This window comes from Antedon mediterranea, chromosome 5 (genome assembly GCF_964355755.1).
Source record: "Antedon mediterranea chromosome 5, ecAntMedi1.1, whole genome shotgun sequence".
Lineage (NCBI taxonomy): Eukaryota > Metazoa > Echinodermata > Crinoidea > Comatulida > Antedonidae > Antedon > Antedon mediterranea.
In genome coordinates this window covers 21,819,466-21,839,210 of record NC_092674.1, presented here as the reverse complement: position 1 = coordinate 21,839,210, position 19,745 = coordinate 21,819,466, and the positions used below count along the sequence as shown (strand labels likewise).

At 32.0% G+C, this 19,745-nt stretch overlaps 1 protein-coding gene across 3 annotated transcripts in view; it reads right to left on the bottom strand.

Moving 5' to 3' along the window:
• The window catches only part of LOC140049088 (uncharacterized), a 37,321-nt gene that overhangs the window by 14,749 nt on the left and 2,827 nt on the right, over positions 1-19,745 (bottom strand). For all 3 annotated transcript variants that reach the window (XM_072093910.1, XM_072093912.1, XM_072093911.1), the window contains exons 3-5: positions 17,777-17,938; positions 1,928-1,977; positions 1,686-1,782 (exon numbers count right to left, since the gene is read on the bottom strand). In XM_072093910.1, coding sequence (XP_071950011.1) covers positions 1,686-1,782; positions 1,928-1,977; positions 17,777-17,938 — 309 coding nt within the window. The remainder of the gene's footprint in view (positions 1-1,685; positions 1,783-1,927; positions 1,978-17,776; positions 17,939-19,745) is intronic.

Below are 19,745 nucleotides of genomic sequence, written 5' to 3'. Positions count from 1 at the left end.
TTCGTATAGTGGGGTCTCCCTTTTCGTATATTTGGGTCTCCCTTTTCGTATATTTAGGTCTCCCTTTTCGTATAATAGGGTCTCTCTTTTCGTATAGTGGGGTCTCCCTTTTCGTACGTGGGTCTCTCTTTTCGTATATTTAGGTCTCCCTTTTCGTATTGGGTCTCGGATCTCTAGTTTCGAAACACCCGTTTTTAACCGATTATTCTGTTTAACAGCACGCTAGACCCTAGATGTGCTAGATTTAAAGTACCGTATTTATTGACAAAACGGCCTGGGCTGTTTATTGTTTAGGTGGTTTTTAGGTGGACATTTATTGGAAGAAAGTTGTTTATTCAATGGGAGGGGGTATAATCTAATGGAAATAGACGCCGATTATTAATTCCATATGATGTTTTATGGGAGTGACATGATCACCGTTTATTTGAGGGGAATTTATTTAAAGATCGCCGTTTATTCGGTGAGTGAACATTGAGGTCAAATATCAAAAGTGATATTATTCTTCAAGTGTACAAAAATACATAGGCCTATATGACAAATTTGAGACAAAAATTAATTCTTTTAAGACCAGTGGTTATCGAAGCATTGTCCTGACGCAAACATTATTATTATTATTAGCGAACCCAGTCTTTACAGTAAATACAGGGAGTACTATATAATACGTTCGACTATCCTATGATCATGTGTGACAATCTTCAGTTTAAACCAGGATATATTTATGTTCAATCTTTTACTATTGTTTACAATAATGAATAGTAATTCGTCAAAGTAACGAATTAAAATATAGTTATTAATTCCTATTATACACTGTTGCAGAGTCAGGTTGTTGAATGGTCTGGGTGGTGTTGTCCGTCCGGGGGGGTAGTTGTTCTAAAGGGATAGTTTTCTGGGTGGTAGTTGTCCAGGGGTTAGTTGTCCTACGGAGGTAGTTGTCCTAAAATATTATTTGCCCTCGGAGTATTGTCCAGGTCCAGGAGGTAGTTGTCCTACGGGGAGTATTGTGTCAGAGGTAGTTGTCCGCGGGGTAATTACCCGGGGGGGGGGGGGGGGGGGGTTGTCAGGGGGTAATTGTTCCTAGGGGGTAATTGTCCGGGGGTAATTGTTCCTAGGGGGCAATTGTCCGGGGGTTAGTTGTCCAGGGGTTAGTTGTCCTACGGAGGTAGTTGTCCTAAAAGATTATTTGCCCTCGGAGTATTGTCCAGGAAGTAGTTGTCCTACGGGGAGTATTGTGTCAGAGGTAGTTGTCCGGGGGGTAATTGTCCGGGGGGTAATTGTCCGGGGGGTAATTGTTCCTAGGGGGTAATTGTCCGGGGAGTAGTTGTCCGGGGGGTAGTTGTCCTAAGGGGGTTGTTGTCCTAAGGGGGTAGTTGTCCGGGGGTATTTGTCCGGGGGGTAGTTGTCCTAAAGGGGTAGTTGTCCTAAAGGGGTAGTTGTCCTAAGGGGGTAGTGGTCCAGGTGGTGGTTGTCCGGGGGGTAGTTTTCCGGGTGGTAAATGTCCAGGGGGTGAATATCCGGATACGCAAATTTAAACATAATGCAAAGGGCCAAAACCAAACATAGTATATTTACTGTACAGTATTGCCATTATGAAATTATGTTGATTGATATTAAGAAGTAATCAGGACTAAAAAATGTCCTACAGTATCCTCATAGTGAATTGGCTGGAAATAAAGCACTTACTGTACCTTATTGAATATGTCTTCCATACCACCAAGTTGTTTTGTCATTTCAGTAAGATACTGCTTTATAACATCTTTTTCAATTTGTTCTATACTTGCAGAACTGTATCAATAAACAGAATTTAATAACACAAACAACATTTATAAGAACAACATATTTAAATTATGGTCATAATGTTTGGATCATATTAATGAAAATTGATACATGTAAACAACCCATTCTTCAACTTCAAAGATAAAAAACATACCCCTTTTCTACTGACTTGCCATCAATGATTTCAAAATCCAATTTTAACAGCTGAAAAAATATGAAATAGTGTATACAATCATAATGAAGAACTAGAATTTAATTCGTCACTTTGACGAATTATAGGTGATCATTTTTATCATTTTATTGACATTAATTAATTAATTACTGAAAATAATTTGTTATAAACATGCACGTACGTTATCATACGATCGGAAAATGATGATACATTCCATCCTATTATATGTATAGTGTTGAGTTGTGCCTATTACCGGTATATATGCCATATACAATATACAGTATATACTGTATATCTATATACAGTGTAGCATAGGTGAAATTACGGGACACACATCATCTTATAATTTTTTGGTATGATGGATATATCAAAATAAACTCGAAGATGACAATTTCGAAAGATAATGAATTGAGCAAATAAATATAAGGATTGGAAGAAAATTTGACACGTAGAAGCGCAATGCGCGGTCTTTGAAATTTGTATAACTTTGACTAAAGAAATTTAAAAACTACTTTTTAACTTCAACTGGCCATATGATAACATCACAACATCCGATAGGCTTAATTTTAATATGAATTCATATCTACATTTCATCAGCTTTCATAATAAGTTATAATCTTCAAGGTCACCTTTAATTCTGAAGAGCTATAAGATATTCAAATGTATGGTGTAGCTGAAATTACACGACCTAGGTTATTCAAGTTTTTACGCGTGATGACGTCATCAAAATAAAAATGTTGACAACTCATTAAAAGAATAATTAATTGAGCAAGCACATACTAAAAGTTGTGCGAAAATCGGGCTCAAATAACGGAGATGCGCTCTATTGAATGTGATAACCCACACAAAAAGAAAAAAATTCCTAATTTTTAAATTCAAGTGGCCATTTGATGACGTCATACCATTTTGTACGTCTAATGTGTATATACATTTGTATCTACATCTTATTGGCTTCCATAATAAGTTAAAAAAATTGGGGGTCATCTGCCATTCTGAAGAGTTATATTCATTTTAAAAAGTCCTTATTTTTTACCATTTTTTGCACTTTTGTACAATTAGTGTGCGCATTTTGTCATTTTTAACGTGCCCGTATAGCGTTATTTTAAGTCGGAATGGACTCAAAATTGGTGAATGTACTAAGGATTGTGAGTAGAATGTGATTTATACATCAAATTTTATTTTTTACGCATTTTAAGAATCGTGCGCACAAAAACGCATTTTTGCGCAGTAATTTTTTGAAACGCGCAAATGGCCTAATTCATGCTCTAAATTGATCAAAACCTAATTTTGCGCATTTCAAATTTTTAACTCGCGATTTCACGTGCATGACCTTGAAACGCGCAACTTTTTATTTGCTAATATTTTTACCCTTGACCTGAAGTTTACCTGTAGTGAATTTCATTAATATGTCATAATGAATTATGGAGATATGATTGATAATATGATTTCACAAAATGGCGTATAAATGACGTCACGGATGAGTGATCACGCTGGAAAGCTCATTAGGATTAAGTTATATTATTTGAAAGATATTCTGAAATTTTGGTAATCATTGTCATTAAACTTTTTGAGATAATTGTTACACAAAATAGTGTACAGAAACAATAAAAAGAAAAAAAATAACTAGACATGAAACTCGTCACTTTGACGAGTTAGTTATCCGCACGACAAACGCCACGTGCACGTCATACGTTAGAACTTTGCACACAAAATAAGATTAGGGCATTATTTACAATCACATGGGTTATCCTGCAACTAAGTTGCGGATAACCAATAATAAAGATTTCATACAATAACAATAGGTGATCATTTTCTAAATGATCACCTAATAATAAAGAAAACGACGACGATGTTACTGTTAGTAAAAGTACACCAAATATCAAGTTGAGCCGTGCTAATGTTGGTTACAGTGATGAAGATCTTTGATTATGATAACTAAAGATTTTTGGTGCTACTAGTGATGATTAATGATTATGATGATGATATCAACTAAAGGTGACTGATTAATGATTATGATGATTGATGATGATGATGATGAGATCAACTAAAAGTGATGATTAATGATTATGATTGATGATGATATCTACTAAAAGTGATGATTAATGATTATGATTGATGATGATATCTACTAAAAGTGATTGATTACTGATTATGACGATGATTGATGACGATATCACCTAAAAGTGATTGATTACTGATTATGATGATTGATGATGATATCAACTAAAGTGATTGATTACTGATTATGATGATGATTGATCATATCAACTAATGTGATTGATTACTGATTATGATGATGATTGATGACGATATCACCTAAAAGTGATTGAATACTGATTATGATGATTGATGATGATATCAACTAAAAGTGATTGATTACTGATTATGATGATGATTGATGACGATATCACCTAAAAGTGATTGAATACTGATTATGATGATTGATGATGATATCAACTAAAAGTGATTGATTACTGATTATGATGATGATTGATGATGATATCACCTAAAAGTGATGATTAATGATTATGATAAAAACTGAAGAATGTTGTTTTTATTAATGATTGTGATAATGATGATGATTGTGATAATAATAATAATGATGATTACAACAATATCTACTGAAAGTGATGTTTAATAATTGTGATGATGATGTCTACTAAAAGTGATGATTAAAGTTAATGATTATGCTACTGCTGATAAACATGATGGAGATTGTTGCTGATATATTCGTATTGATGTAATTGTAATTGATTATAATAATCTCATGAATTTCTGTTGATGAATGTTTGATATTGTTCCTTATGAATTATGATAAAATAATGATATAAAATGATTGATTAACTTTATAAAATCAATTCAGTGCATGATTTTAATGTAACTAAATACAGAGGCACTGAACATTAAAACATTATTACAAAATGATATGCAAAGTTGGGAAACTGAACTAATATGCAAAGAGTGATATGGTGCACTATGGCTCTAGTTTGAATATACATAACCCCTCCCCCACCACCCCACTTAATCATCTTCAGTTAAAAAAAATGTACCTGCCAAATAAAATACAAAAATAAAATTTTCTGGAAACATATCAAAATACAAGGCATTGCAAAAATCATTAAATATAAGAGAAAATTCAATTTGATGTAGATAAATTATGATATCTTAATAAAAACTGAAATATCATATTTTCTTATCAATCATTTTGTAAAGAATTTTATCAAATAAATTGACAGTGACGAAGGAAACAAAACATAAAAAGAACTTCTACAGATATTACGAATCAAGCCGATTACTTTACGCTACATCATACCATCTTTATGTTTTTTTAACACTCGTACGGCAACCTAGATATCCGAGTGAGATCATTTTCTTATATACAGTATGAAGAAAAAACAGATTCCATTTTCAAAGTAGATGTGTTTAGATTACTGCCAAAGGCATAGCGGTACGGCAGAGGACACAATGAAAGCTATATTCATTATCAAGAATCTTCACACAAAATTATGTGCAGAAAATGTGTGTTTGAAATAGTGACATAAAACAATATTCTAGAAGTATTTATTTAAAGCTTCTATGATTCATTACAAACTTTATATGGAGGTTTTGCACCATTATTAATATTATTAATATTATTAATACGGTAAATACATTTTGTTATAATAGTGAAACATGTTTAACAGAGGGTGCTCTCCTTTATACCAAGGCGGTAAATATTAACTATTGGGCTACTAGGCATGAATTGAACAGAACTTTAAATTTGTCATTTACTTATTCACGCAATAAACCCAATATTTCAAACAGCTAAAACGGAAAAATGAATGACTGGAGTATTAAAAACAGTGAAAACGTTTAAAATCCAAGGACTTGTACAAGAAAAATGAAAAGTTATTTTGTTTTCAAAGAGAATAAACGATAAAATGTTCTCCATTATAGAACCTAGATCGTAAAATTTTCAACATATCCGTGGAAATACTACAAACAATGAAAGTCCTAGTTTAATAACGGTAAAATTACAAGCCATAAAATTTATATGTACATATAATGCTGATCATGAAATTAAATTCTATTCGATATCATAATTCGGTCAGATTGTTTCCTATTCTATCCATATTTTCATTTCACTTTACATTAACTTAAATTTATAATGTAAACACACGGTTCGAAATGATGATGATTTTTTGACTCAAAATGTAAATTAAAAGCAAATTTCATATAAAATTCATCTTCATGTTCTTCCAAGATAATTTATTAACTACCACACACATGGCGCAAACAATAATATTGGTAATTCTATGTTTCTGAGTGAAAACATTAATGGAGAGCTTTCGCTTTTCAACGACTTGAATCCGTTGCAGCGTATCAGCCATTATAATTATATAAAAATTAATATTATTTTTTGGCACAGAAATAAAATTAATGGTATCACAGAATGAAATCGTAGAACTAACTATTAAAAAAAATTTCATACACATCTAAAGCAGGTAACTAATGTCACTTACAGGATGAATAAGATACATACTTAATTTGAAATCTAACTAAAGTATTGATAACAACAATTTTAAATGTAAATATGTATGTTTGTATGATGTAGTATGTTTAAGCCGATATTAGCCCTTGATGGCATTTGCAGCAATAAAGAAATTGAATTGAATTGAATTGAATATCAAGTCCGACTTGAGGTTTAAAGGTGGAGTACAAACAGCCATGAGTTGCTGGGTCAGGATTGAACCCTGGACCTTGAGATTTGATGGCAATCACCTAGGTACACTACCAACAAGTATGATGAAAGAGAAGAGCCGTAAAAAAATTAAATTACTTTTGTAATTTGATAATAATTTTCTTCTACTTTTTTATTGAAGGGTTCATATCATAATAATTATAAACATGGTCTTTACATTGAATAATTCAATTAAAATAAGAAATAGAAGGTAAATATAAAAGGAAGAAAATTATCAAATGATTTAATGGAAGAGTAATATTCCTCTTCAAGTCCATGTCCTCAAAATGATGATGATTTCGTTTGACAAAAGCAGGTGTTTAATTCAAATTAACAAAAGATCCTCATATGAAGTTAAATAAAAACAAACAAAAGAGCTGGTTGATGAACATGAGTTGTCAAATATCATGGAAAACAATCAATAATTGAATGAAGGTTAAGAAGAAGGTGGAGGTGTGTGATTGGTTAATGATCAACCTGTTGATTGGCCAATCAGCTTCTTCCAACTGTCCTTAAGGAACAAAAGCATTAGAAAGAGTAAAACTGGCTCTCAAAGACTGTAAAACAACCCAATTGACTCTCACGTTTATTAGGTTGAAATTCGAATAATATGAAAACAATACCTATTGATTTTATGAAAATGTTTTGCCATCAAATGCTTGTTTCTTATTCATTGCTGGTTCTTTTGTGAAATAAAAAAAGGAAACAGCAATTTGAGTTTGTTGATGATTATCGATCCACTAGCAAATGTAATTACATGCACTAAAGAAAATTTGGGTAGGCCTACTTCGATATTAGACAAAAAAAAATGGCAATACAACTAAAAGTATGAAATAAGTTAAATAGTGTTTATATAACATTATATACATGATATAATAAACCTAATATTTATAACTACTTATACAAAATAAAACATCTGAAAGAAATAAATTAGTAAGAATAATATAAATAAAGTTATGATTGGATATTATATTGAAACCCATTTTCTAAAATACATTTTATTAAAAAAATGAAAAACTACTTAGTCATAGTTAAATTCCATAATAACTGCTGTAAAGTTGAAATCACTAATTTAAGGGTATTTAATAGCAGAAACATTGAGGGGAAAAATAGTTCAAAAAGTAGTCAAATTAATATGGTGATCGCAGGAACTAGAATTGCACATTGTAATATACATTTAACACAATATCTTAAATCAATCTAACCCATCACCAAAACCAACAAAAAAATAAGGCACAAATAAAAGGTTAAATATTAATTATTAATTCAAGGAAAATATCAATGTAAATATTATTTTTAATAATCCTATTATCACCATCAATAAGCCTTGGTTGTAACCGATAAAAACTTACTTGGTATTATTTCATATTCGTCATCTGGTCCTGAAAACAGACATGGTCACATATTAATTAATACAAAAGATTTTTGAGATGCTGTCAGATCGGGCCCATGCCTAGACCATCAGGCCCAACTGAACCTAATTCCTAAAATAATTAGGCAACACCTAAACATTCAACCCAAACACCTAAATATTTAACCTATAACATTCAACCTAAACACCTAAATAAACTGAATCAAACGTCTTTAAGTAACCTAAACACCTAAACATTCAACCTAAACACCTAAATAAATTGAATCAAACATCTAAGCACCTAAACATTTAACCTGAACATTCAACTAAACACCTAAACATTCAACCTAAAAATAACACCTAAACACCTAAATAAACTGAATCAAACATAATGAAAACATTTCTTCTTTTTCTTCTTCTTCTTGCCAACGTAAGTTTTATTGGTTTACTATCAAAGAACTACTTATATTATTATATGAATCAAACATCTTTAAGTAATCTATACTCAAGAGTTGGGTGCTGGGAGGAGATGGATGTGGTGGGCCACAATTTCTAATATCTTTTTTAAGGTTTTTGACCTAGTTTTAGAAATACCCTTTTATTATAGCAAGATTTACATCTTAATCCCAAACATAAGCTAATGCCTAACCAATCAGTGGAATCTATTACGACGTATTTGTAATACTTTACATGTATTAAAAAAATGTCTGCAAATTTTGCTGTTGCTTAATTTCTTTCGTTTAGTTTTATTGTGACTATACTTCTGTGACTGATTACTGGTAAAAATGTGGGGCTGAGGAATCGGATAAATGCAAAACATTAGGCAACGGTAAAGTGTGATGCTCCCAAATAGCGTAGTGATATGTCCAAATATGGTGGTGATATGACATTATCATGTCTATATACAGTATGGGCACATTTTCTTGTCACATAAAGTTTGATAGTTGAGACAGAGCTTAAGAGTGAAAACAGTGCACAAATGTACCTGTGTCACTGCACTACAAAATGTGTAATTTATTAATTGTAAATTCAATTTGAAATGCATATGAGACATTCTTATGTTTACAGTGTAAACAGCATGTTACTTTTCTTAGTAGTTACTAAATAAATGCGGTGCCAGGGATGTAGCCAGCATGAGAAAGACAAGGCGCTATAGCCTCGTCTGAAATTTTTTAATTTTCACCACCCACCCCAATTCCCCTGCACAGATCGTCTATATTGTATATAATTATATTTAAAGCATCTTGCTTTACGGCCTTGCATGCTATGTCAGTAGGACCAATATTCATGTATAGTACACCAGTAGTAGCATAATATTTGACAAACTTTGTCGTTATTAAATCAATTTTTATGTTCCATTGTTATGCATAAATTCCACATAATAATTTAATTATTTTGTAAGACTAACAATTTTATTATATTTTTATGAGATATCAATAAAACGGACAATTGTTTGGGTGCGCCCCTGAATATAAGAATTGATTTGTCCTATTTCACAGGCCTTTAAATTGACTAAATAAAAAAAATATTATTGCTTAATTTATGGATATGAAATCAATTTTTGTCTATAAACAACAGAGGGCTCACTTCATTCAATGAAAGAACATATGAACGCGAACTTAAAAATTATTAAGCAATAAGTATTACCCACCCAAGTACTTAAAAATACCTATATTTCCTTATGTATGTGTATTAACTATTTTACCAGTAATTGTTATTACTATATTTATATTGTAGTGTGAAGTATGCCACCAATATGTCAGCAACCGTAACATGTTGAAACAATTTGGGGAGCGTTTTCTTCAAATTTGCGGATGATACTACCATTGTAGGTCTAATCAATGATGACAGTGATGAGTCTAATTATCGCAACCAAGTTAAACGAGTTGTAGACTGGTGTAACGAAAAAAATCTGTTCTTGAATGTATCTAAGACTAAAGAAATGGTTGTTGATTTCCGTAAATCACTTAATGTCAAATATCCAATATTTATTAATGGTATATCAGTTGAGTTTGTAGAAGAATTTAAATTCTTGGGTATTTATATTTCAAATGATCTGAAGTGGCATATTAACACACGTAACATTATTAGAAAGGCCCAAAGAAGAATCTACTTTCTACGTAGACTTAAATCATTTGGTATAAACTCTGAAATAATGTCGTCCTTCTATAGGTCAGTTATAGAGAGTGTAATAACGTATTCTTTAACGGTATGGTTCGGTAGCGCTACCGAAAATGAAAAGCGTGACCTAAATAGAATAGTCAAGACCGCATCGCGTATAATTGGATCTACACAACTGCCTTTGGAGAACATATTTTCGGATCGTCTTCTGAAAAAGGCAGTGGCTATCAAAGATGATCATTTTCATCCGGCCTCTAGTATGTTCCAGTTGATGCGCAGCGGTCGGCGATTTCGTTCTATTAAGGCCAATAAGGCACGATTTACAAATAGTTTCTTTCCAGGATCTATTAGAGCCTTAAATATGATGTAGACTTTTTTTTGTAATGTTTTTGTTTTTGAGTTCGTGTTGTGTCCGTTGGATATTGTGCTCCGCCAACAGAGCAAACAGAATTTCTATGTTTTTCCTAAAACAAATGATAATAAATGATACTTGACTTGACTTGACTTGACTTGACTTGACTTAATACATTATTATTATTAGGTGTATCATATCCATATAGTGAAGGATTACATTCCCAAGTAGGCCTACTTTCTTTCTTTTAACTTAGTGTTCTCTGTATTTATAATTTTTCCAGTAATTGTTTTAATATTATGAATCTATTGTTATGTGAAGTATTAGTCATGAACCACTGTTATAAAGGTAGTTCCCTATAACTATATTTATATAAATCCATATAGTGGATATAAATTACAAAAGTTTACGATTATTTACCATAGTGGGTTCTCATTGCATTATTATAGTAGTATTTCATTCAGTGTAATTTTGATTACGTATTTTATGAGATGTGTACCATTGCTTAAATTCTATGTATTTGGCCTTTTTTCAGTATACATTTCATTATGCCATTTAACATATCAAGAATTAATCAATTAACTAGACATGTAACTTAACTCGTCACTTTGACGAGTTTGGTTATCCGCCGCGCAAGTGGTGCAACATTAACATTAAGGGGATAGGTTAAGGACAAAAGGAAGTGTTCACGTTGCCATTATGACCTGAACTGAAGAATATGATATGTTGTTATTGCTGAATTTTATTATTTAAATTCATATATAGTATATACACAGTATAATCTGTATCCATATCACATACAGTGTAGAATAGGTGAAATTACGGGACCCGCTATTTATTGCAATTTTTAACATGTTGACGGTTTTAAAATGAAACGCGAAGGTAGCAATTCCGAAAGGAAATTATCTCAGCAACAACGTATTAGCGTGTAGAAGAATTCCGATTGGCAACATTTTTACATAATTTCGTATTTACAATCCAATAGCTTCCGGAAAAAAATTTTAATCGTGATTATCACATTTTATTCTTACGAGCTATAACAGATTAAAATTTACTGTAAAGATGAAATTAATGCCACACGTGATTTAAATTTTTAGGCATGATGACGTCAAAACAATTAAAATATTTTTAACTCATGCGAAAGATACTTGATTGACCTAGACAAAATCAAAATCGGGGTGAAAATGGAAAACGGATAAGTGGAGATGCGCTCTATTCAATGTGATGAGCTATGACGAAAGATACAAAAATCCTAAATTTTATATTCGCATGGCCATACGATGACGTCACAATGTCCGGTTAGCCATATTAATACCTGATCCGATATCTACAACTCATCTACTTCCAGAATATGCCATCCACAAAAAGTTGACCGTCTAGTTTAGAAATTACGACTGTTTAAAAAAAGTCATATTTTAAACAAATTTTTTAACCTTTTCATAAAAAACGCGCGCAAATTGTCCAATTCGACGTGCTCGTATGACGTATCTTTAAGTCGAAATTGTTTAAAATTTGGTAAAATTACTAGAAAAGGCTGGAAAAATATAAATCACGCGAAAAAAGTACGTTTTCAATACTACGTGCGCACCGCACACATAAAAATGTGCGCACGCGTGGGAATTTTTGACATGCTTAAAACGACATGAAACGCGTAGAAAGTTGATTATAAATTATTGTTGCGCATTTTGAAATTTTAAATGCGCGTGCGCGCGTAACTTTGTGTAAAACACGCAATTTTTTTTCAACAGAAAGTTAGCGCATGATATAAATTAAACTTTTGCAAAGTTTCAAGTTGAAATGTTATTTGGTTGTTGAGCTACGTTAAATACGACAAAATCGTTAAATTGCGCGTAAGTCACGTTGCGCAATTGTAAACGTCATGAAAAGCTTCGCTTGACGACGTTACGTAAATGTCAATATGTTAAGATAGTTACCGAAATGTTATGTTTGCGAGTTTTAGAGAAAAGCGTTACACAAAAATCATACAGAATGATTTCGTACAATCACAAGAGGTTATCCTGCAACTTCGTTGCGGATAACCAATAATAAAGATTTCATACAATAACAATAGGTGATCATTTTATTCTAAATGATCACCTAAATAGCATCTACCACAGATCTTCAGGGGCGGTCGCAGAACTATTTTAAGGGGGTTGCCCAGAAGTCCAGGACACAGGCCCCACATAGTATATATCGGGCTACCAAACAGCAATACCATCGTATCCCGCCTATTTTTTCCGCCGGTAAATCACATGCGACATTTTTAACTTCAGAGGAAGTCCTCGACGAAGGTACTTCTGGTAAGCTAATACATTCTGGAAATTATATAATCAATAAATAAAAATTAATTATTATTATCAATTAATAATTAAAAAAAGTTAGACAAAAAATATGTCCGCCCCTGCATTTGCAGCCTTACACTTACTCCACCACTCTAAAAATCATTTCAAAAGTAATATAAATTTATATAAAAAATAGTTGAAATAAAACACAAAAGGTTTTGATGGATGGAATTCATCAACACCATATGCTATTCTCAAGCTAGGCCTTTCTTCTTCATTTTTTTGTGTGCATGAAGTTTTGCATTAAGCTTCTATCATTTAATCAAAATGAACAAGTATGGTTAATGTGTACACATTTGGAATACAGAAAAACTTTACTGTACTCTATACTTCATATCAGATAGCACTATTGATAAACTTCAACTCTTCTAAAGGATGCTTTGAATCAACCAACTGGAATATTTTTATAGAAGGTGCCACAATTCATGATGCGACAGATGCGATATCCGGATACATTGATTTTTGTGTTGGAATTATTATTTAAGGAAAGGAAAATTAAGCTGTTCCCTAATAATAGGTATCCCAATGTAAAAATTCAAATTAATGATGGTACTTTTTCTTTCAGTTAATCAGAAGGAACTTACTGAACATAAACTTTTGCAATTTAAATGATTGAAATCGGATTATCCATTCAAAAGTTATGGTCCGTTAAAGTGCCCAAAAAACAGTGATTTTTGCTTGAAAAATGGCACTTTTTCTAATTATATTTGAACCCATATTTGAAGGGTTATAACTTTTATACTAATAATTTTAAAGTTCTTATTTTTTCCAAACCCATAGATACAACAGAGTTGTACAAGAATATTTTTTTTTGGGTGTCCTCGACATTTTTTTTTTTAGATATCGCCCTCCAAAATTCGTCCGAGGGCTTTTTACGCGTGATTTTCCCAATGTCTCAAAAAAGCCCAAAAAGTTCCTGTCTTTAAATGATTCATAACTTTTGAACCAATGTGTGAATTAACTTCTTTTTTTTTGCATTGCATAAAATGTAATATGTATTTTAGTAAGGTTATTTATATTGACAGGTAGGTAATTCTGAAATACAACATAAAATATTGTTAAAAAATGTTAAAATGTGAAGAAAAAAAAATATTGCGTTAAAAAACTGTGTGGGTATTGTTTCTTTTCATTAAATATTATTTTTCGTAAGTATACATTTTTATGTTAATATTAATATAACAAGTTATATTTATAATCATATATTATTTTAATTGATTTTCGAACCGCCAAAAATAAGAATTAAGCCCGTGCTTATTATGTGTTCGATTCCATTTGGAGCGCCGCCGGGCCGAACGTAGACTCGGCCGCGCCTACTACAAGTTAAGTTATATAGGCCCCTAGCTAAAGGTCTAAATAAAAGCCTGACGCTAAATTCTGCCTAAGAAATATCGGGAAGAAATTTTTTATTTAACAAAGTAATTACCTCAATGGTATAATTGTAACATGTTTAATTTTATTTCCCTTTCGATTATTCTAACCAAAAGTTGCACTTTGAATTGAAATATACGGAATAAAATTTAGGCCTAGAAACAGCGTAGATATACAACGGCAACACAGGCCAAAGCGCGTTTCGGCCGCCTACATAGAATGGCTTACAGCCGCTGCATAGCAAAATCAAAGCTTCTTAAATTTCTTCGGTACATTTCTTCCTAACGTACTTGCTTTATATAGTAGATTTATAAATATTCCACTTATTAAATAATTTAATAAATCGGTAAAATTGACGTTTCGAAGCAAATATTCCATGAGAGGCGACATTTTTCGACATGCCTCGTGTGCGGCGAAGACTAGTTCAGAAAATGGAACAGTCCACTGCAGGGGTTATCCAATCATTAATTAACGCGCTAAACATGCATACCATGCACATTGTCTGGGCGACGGTAATTTAGTAATAAGCGGAGAACTGAATCCCCCCCGTAAGGAAAATGGTAAACACTGATATTTATGGTAGGGATTATTTTTTTCAGTGGTTGGTCTTGTTGGCCTCTTCGCACGAGGTCCACGCAAAGTCAAATAAAACGATGTGGTTTATCAAACAGAAATATAAATTAGCTTCAATTCAATACTAAATTAGCCAGATTTTGATAATGGGAAAGACTAAAAAATTAAATTGTTATCGTTAAAATTGACATTTGAGGCGGATGTACATAATAATAATAACCGATTTACATATCAAAATAAAGAGTATTTAAAGCCTGATAACATGCAACAAAAATTACTCCACCACCTATTATGGACCTCGTGCGATCGTGTTTTGAAAATGGGTAGGTGTTTTCCAAAGTTATTTTTAGCGCGCGGATTTCGGCTCGCCGGCTTTTGTACCTCATTTTTAACTCGCGTTTTCTATTAAAATATTTAATAAACATAGATTAAAAATATATGAAAATAATCCCTTAAACAAGATCTTTCCAGACATATAATTTTTATTCACATGTGTATATAAGAAATAGTATATTTTTAACTTCAAAGACACGTCACTTTTTGAAATTTCACGAACGTGTTAAAATCGCGGTAACGAAAATCCGCTTCATTGGGATACCTACTAATAATAAACCTTGGTTAAATGGAAATATTAAGAAATTAGTGCAAAGAAAGCAAAAATGTGCTAACCATGATGAAAGGAGAAAAATACAGAAGGAATTAAAAAAAGAAGTAGCTCGCAGTAAGAAACAGTATGGAAAAAAAAGTGGAGGCAAAGTTTAAGTCTGGAAACAGCAAGCAGGTATGGAATAGTATGCGCTACATGACAGGTTATGGAAATAAGATGGGTAATAATATTACAGCAGGAAATGGGAAAAAAATGGCGAGCGAGTTAAACTCTTTCTACACTCGGTTTGACGACAAGGACTTTAGTACAAAAAGATCTCAAACTGTTAACGAGATAGTAGATAGCGGATTACATGACAACCCTGTGGTGGTTGACACATCTGATGTCAAGTTCATGTTTGGGAAAATTAACATCAAGAAAGCAGTAGGGCCGGATAAAGTCAGTGGGAAGGTGCTAAAAGAGTGCAATGAGCAACTCTCGCAAGTGTTTTCGTTGTTGTTCAACTGGTCACTGCGTACATTTGAAATTCCTAGAATCTGGATAAAATCCTTAAATAAATCCAGCTACTATTTTATAGATCAATGATTTTTTAAAAGATAGGGAACAATTCGTCTGTTTTATTGATAATTTTTCAGAAAAACTTATGTGCAATACTGGTGCACCACAAGGTTGTGTTTTATCTCCTATTTTATTTTCTTTATACTAATGATTTTAAATGTTCAGATGATCTAGTTTTAACCAAATGCTTTACTGTGAAATACGCTGATGACACCGGCCTGATAAAACATGATGACCCTAAGTCATATTTTGATAATGTCAGTCAATTTTCTACTTGGTGCATTACATATCCTCGCTGGAACACTGAACGCCTACTTAGATCCTTTCTCCCATCTGCTATGAGGCATTTTATTACGATAACTGCAATAAGTATCTTAGCTGTATTTTTAACTCAATTTGTACTATTTGTGTCCTCTTTTAAATTTTTTATATAACACCTTGTTCTCTGTTTTATGTGATTTTATTCTTTTTACTGTTTGTGCGACAATACTTTTAGACAATTTTAATGTGTGTACTTTCAGCCAAAGTTTCAAGCCATTTATGAGTTTGGCAATAAAGTTTATTGAATTGAATTGAATTGAGGAATGTACCATTTTTTAACAAGGGGTATAAATCTGAGCGTTACGGAATTTTCTATCAGTATAGGTTAAAACCCTCATAACTAACAGATAAATTACTTGTCAATAACAATAAAGATTAAAATAGTTAAAATTTATATACTGAAAAAAATTTCAAAAAATGATGTTTATTGACTCAAATTCTTAGTCGATTACTAACTAATGCTAAAATGTCCGTCCGTAAAATAAAAAGTGTAAATAAGTTTTTAAATGATCCTGTAAAAAAGTATATCATCTCAAAAACACATTTAACTATCTCATTGGGTTTCATAGTAACAGAAAAAAATAAAAATATTTTTGGAAGCCCTCTTGTTATTTTTTTTTACCCAATTAAAATGTATGTCCTTCCATTTTTGTTACGGACGGACATATTACACACAATATATAGGCATTTTTTATGTCCGTCCGTAACAAAACAACATTTAATTGGTTCAAAAAAAAATAATAGGAGCGCCAACAAAAAAAGTTTATTTTTCCTGTAAAAGTGTAACTACCAATGCTAATGAGATAATCATAATGTGAACTAAATAACTAAATACACTGTTTTCATGATCATATAACAACTTTTTAATTGTTTACTATGTTAATGAATCTAGGCATTTACCATGTTTTTTGTAGCCAATTAGTCATTTGAACGTATTAGCTTTAACAGGTCGTAACTTTGGCATTTAATTATATTAAAAACCTAAATACATAGCGCAGTACAAGCAAACTTATTGATTAAACAATATATTTCCAGAAAATAAAACATATTGGCAATTTTTATTATGAAAGTGGGTCAATGTTTTAGGAGCAAAAGTATCCGTCCGTAACACAAAAAAGTGTCCGTCCGTAACAATTTAGTTTTTGGATTATTTCAAAATACAATTTTTTTTTCAAAAAAATCTTTGAGATATTTGTACAACCATATCACTAAATTTACTTTACTAATACAAATTTATGGTCTAGTCTTATTTTCCTAGATAGAAATTGTACTCAAATCTTAATATTTAGGAACTGTCAATTTTATCTTGTCCGTCCGTAACGTTCATATTTTCGCTGTTCTATTTTTAGCAACAGGATATTTTGGCGCAAATTTTTTTTTTAAAGTGGGTATGTGGTATTCTTGCATAAAAAACATACAAAGAATTTAAACCTCCTACCAGAACATTTGTCCGTAACATTGTTTAACACTCATTACAACTCTGCTGTATTGAAAACATATTAAATTATGAAATCTTACCTGTTTATAATCACATTTTATCGTCTTAATTGTCTCTGGATCATGCTTATACATCGTGGATACTGTATTTAACATGCCCTCAATTACGTTTAGATCATGTCTAAAATTTTCTGTTGACACTGTCATGCCGCTGTGCATTACTTTATTTCTAACAAAACAAATCTAAACAAAAATGGATAGAGCTAAATTATTTTCTGGGAGTATATAATGTTTCTAATCTCAAGTCCAAAATGTTTTGTGGTTTTAAGTAGTAATTCCCAGTGGTTTTCTTTGTATTTGCGAGTTTTGTTGCTTCATTCAATATCATGGTCTATTGCAATAATTATTAAATTAAAATTGTCCACTACAGCTTGATTGAATTGCAGTTATATTTAGTCATAATAATTTACATGTGTGACAAATAAATGTCACATTCATCACACTTCACTATTATTTTGATGTAAGGTGTGTATTGCTTTAAAATAAAGCCGTTTTTTTCCAATTTTTTGCGGCCCTACAAAAATTTGGTTGCGGACCAGAGTTTACTGAACGTTAGTTTATGCCTAGGCCTAGGTAGTTTTGTGTTATTAATATTATTTTGTGTTCAACAAATTGCGCAGCGCAATAATTGTTTTGTCAATCGAGGAATTATGTCTTTAACACCATTAGTTTGGCTTACGGGAGTGGAATTGTTCGTACAGCAACGTTTGTCTATTTTGGCCCTAATGGCCGCCCATAGCCAAGAGGATACTAACACACAACATGAAGATAAAAAAGAGCAAAATGAAACAAAATACAGACACTTAAAATGGAGACCAATAAGTTGACAACTCCAGTTGATAATTAAAAGTAATGCAACAAGTGGAAAATAGACACTCAGGACCAATGCTAAAAACTGCTTTGAAATTGAGATTAGGAAAACCGTTTTCTTATAACATTTAACCATTAAATACATTCGAAGCTTTCTCTTACACTTCCCATCATCCAAACTGTGTCAAAGAAGACCCTAATAAAAGTCTTCTCATGTTAAAAAAAAGTGAGCTAAACAGGATCAGAATAAATGAGATTTTTCCTACTGTAATTATGAAAAACTAGGTCGTGTCCACAGATGGTTCTCGAATACACAGTAATTTCAGCGTAAAAAAACTGATGATTTAAAATGTACGTACCGCAGGACTATACATTGTCGTTTTCAGAAACGAATAAATAGAAACGATGATTAATGTAGTCAACTAAAAGCACCCTGGGAATTAGGCCTACTTCCGAAGGAGAAACTTGTCATAAAAATGAGTCCAAATTTTTTATTTGAACTCATTTAAACGAACCCAATTTGTGTTTTGTAATAACATTAGAGTTGAGGGATGGGGAAGAGGATGGGAAGAACAATTTTTAAATAATTATATTCTTTATCCACTCAGTAACGAAATATTGTTTTAAATGTTTTATATGCCTACCAATAATATACCACTAAACACAGTAAAGAGCCTTACCCACAGTCACAGTAATAAATGTTCTGTGTATAGGTGTTTATATAAAATTTTGATTCAAATGGCGACCAAAAATGCTTAATATGTATTACAATATTGTCAAAGTATTGCAATACTATCTCAGTTTTAAGTTTATTCTCCAAGGGTCCATAAATTTACCTACTTGTGTTAAACCAAGGGCTACCTACAAACTTGGAGTCTGAGAGATTGGAATGTTCCATTTATCGCAAATCAATACATTTGTACAAACTTATATTAAATCTATCAAAATAGTATTTTTTTTAGAAAATCGGCCTGTCTTCAACATTATGATACTGTGCTCGAGCTGTTCAACCGGTTTTCAGCCATTAAAAACAATTATTGTAGGAGGAGATAGGTAAATGCGGAGCATCCTTGTATTATTGTGTGCGGGTATTTTTCAAGAAGACATCCATTAGACAAGGTATACCACGATCGAAAAACACTCCTATTTGGGGCAAATCGTTGAACCTAAATTCGTTTTA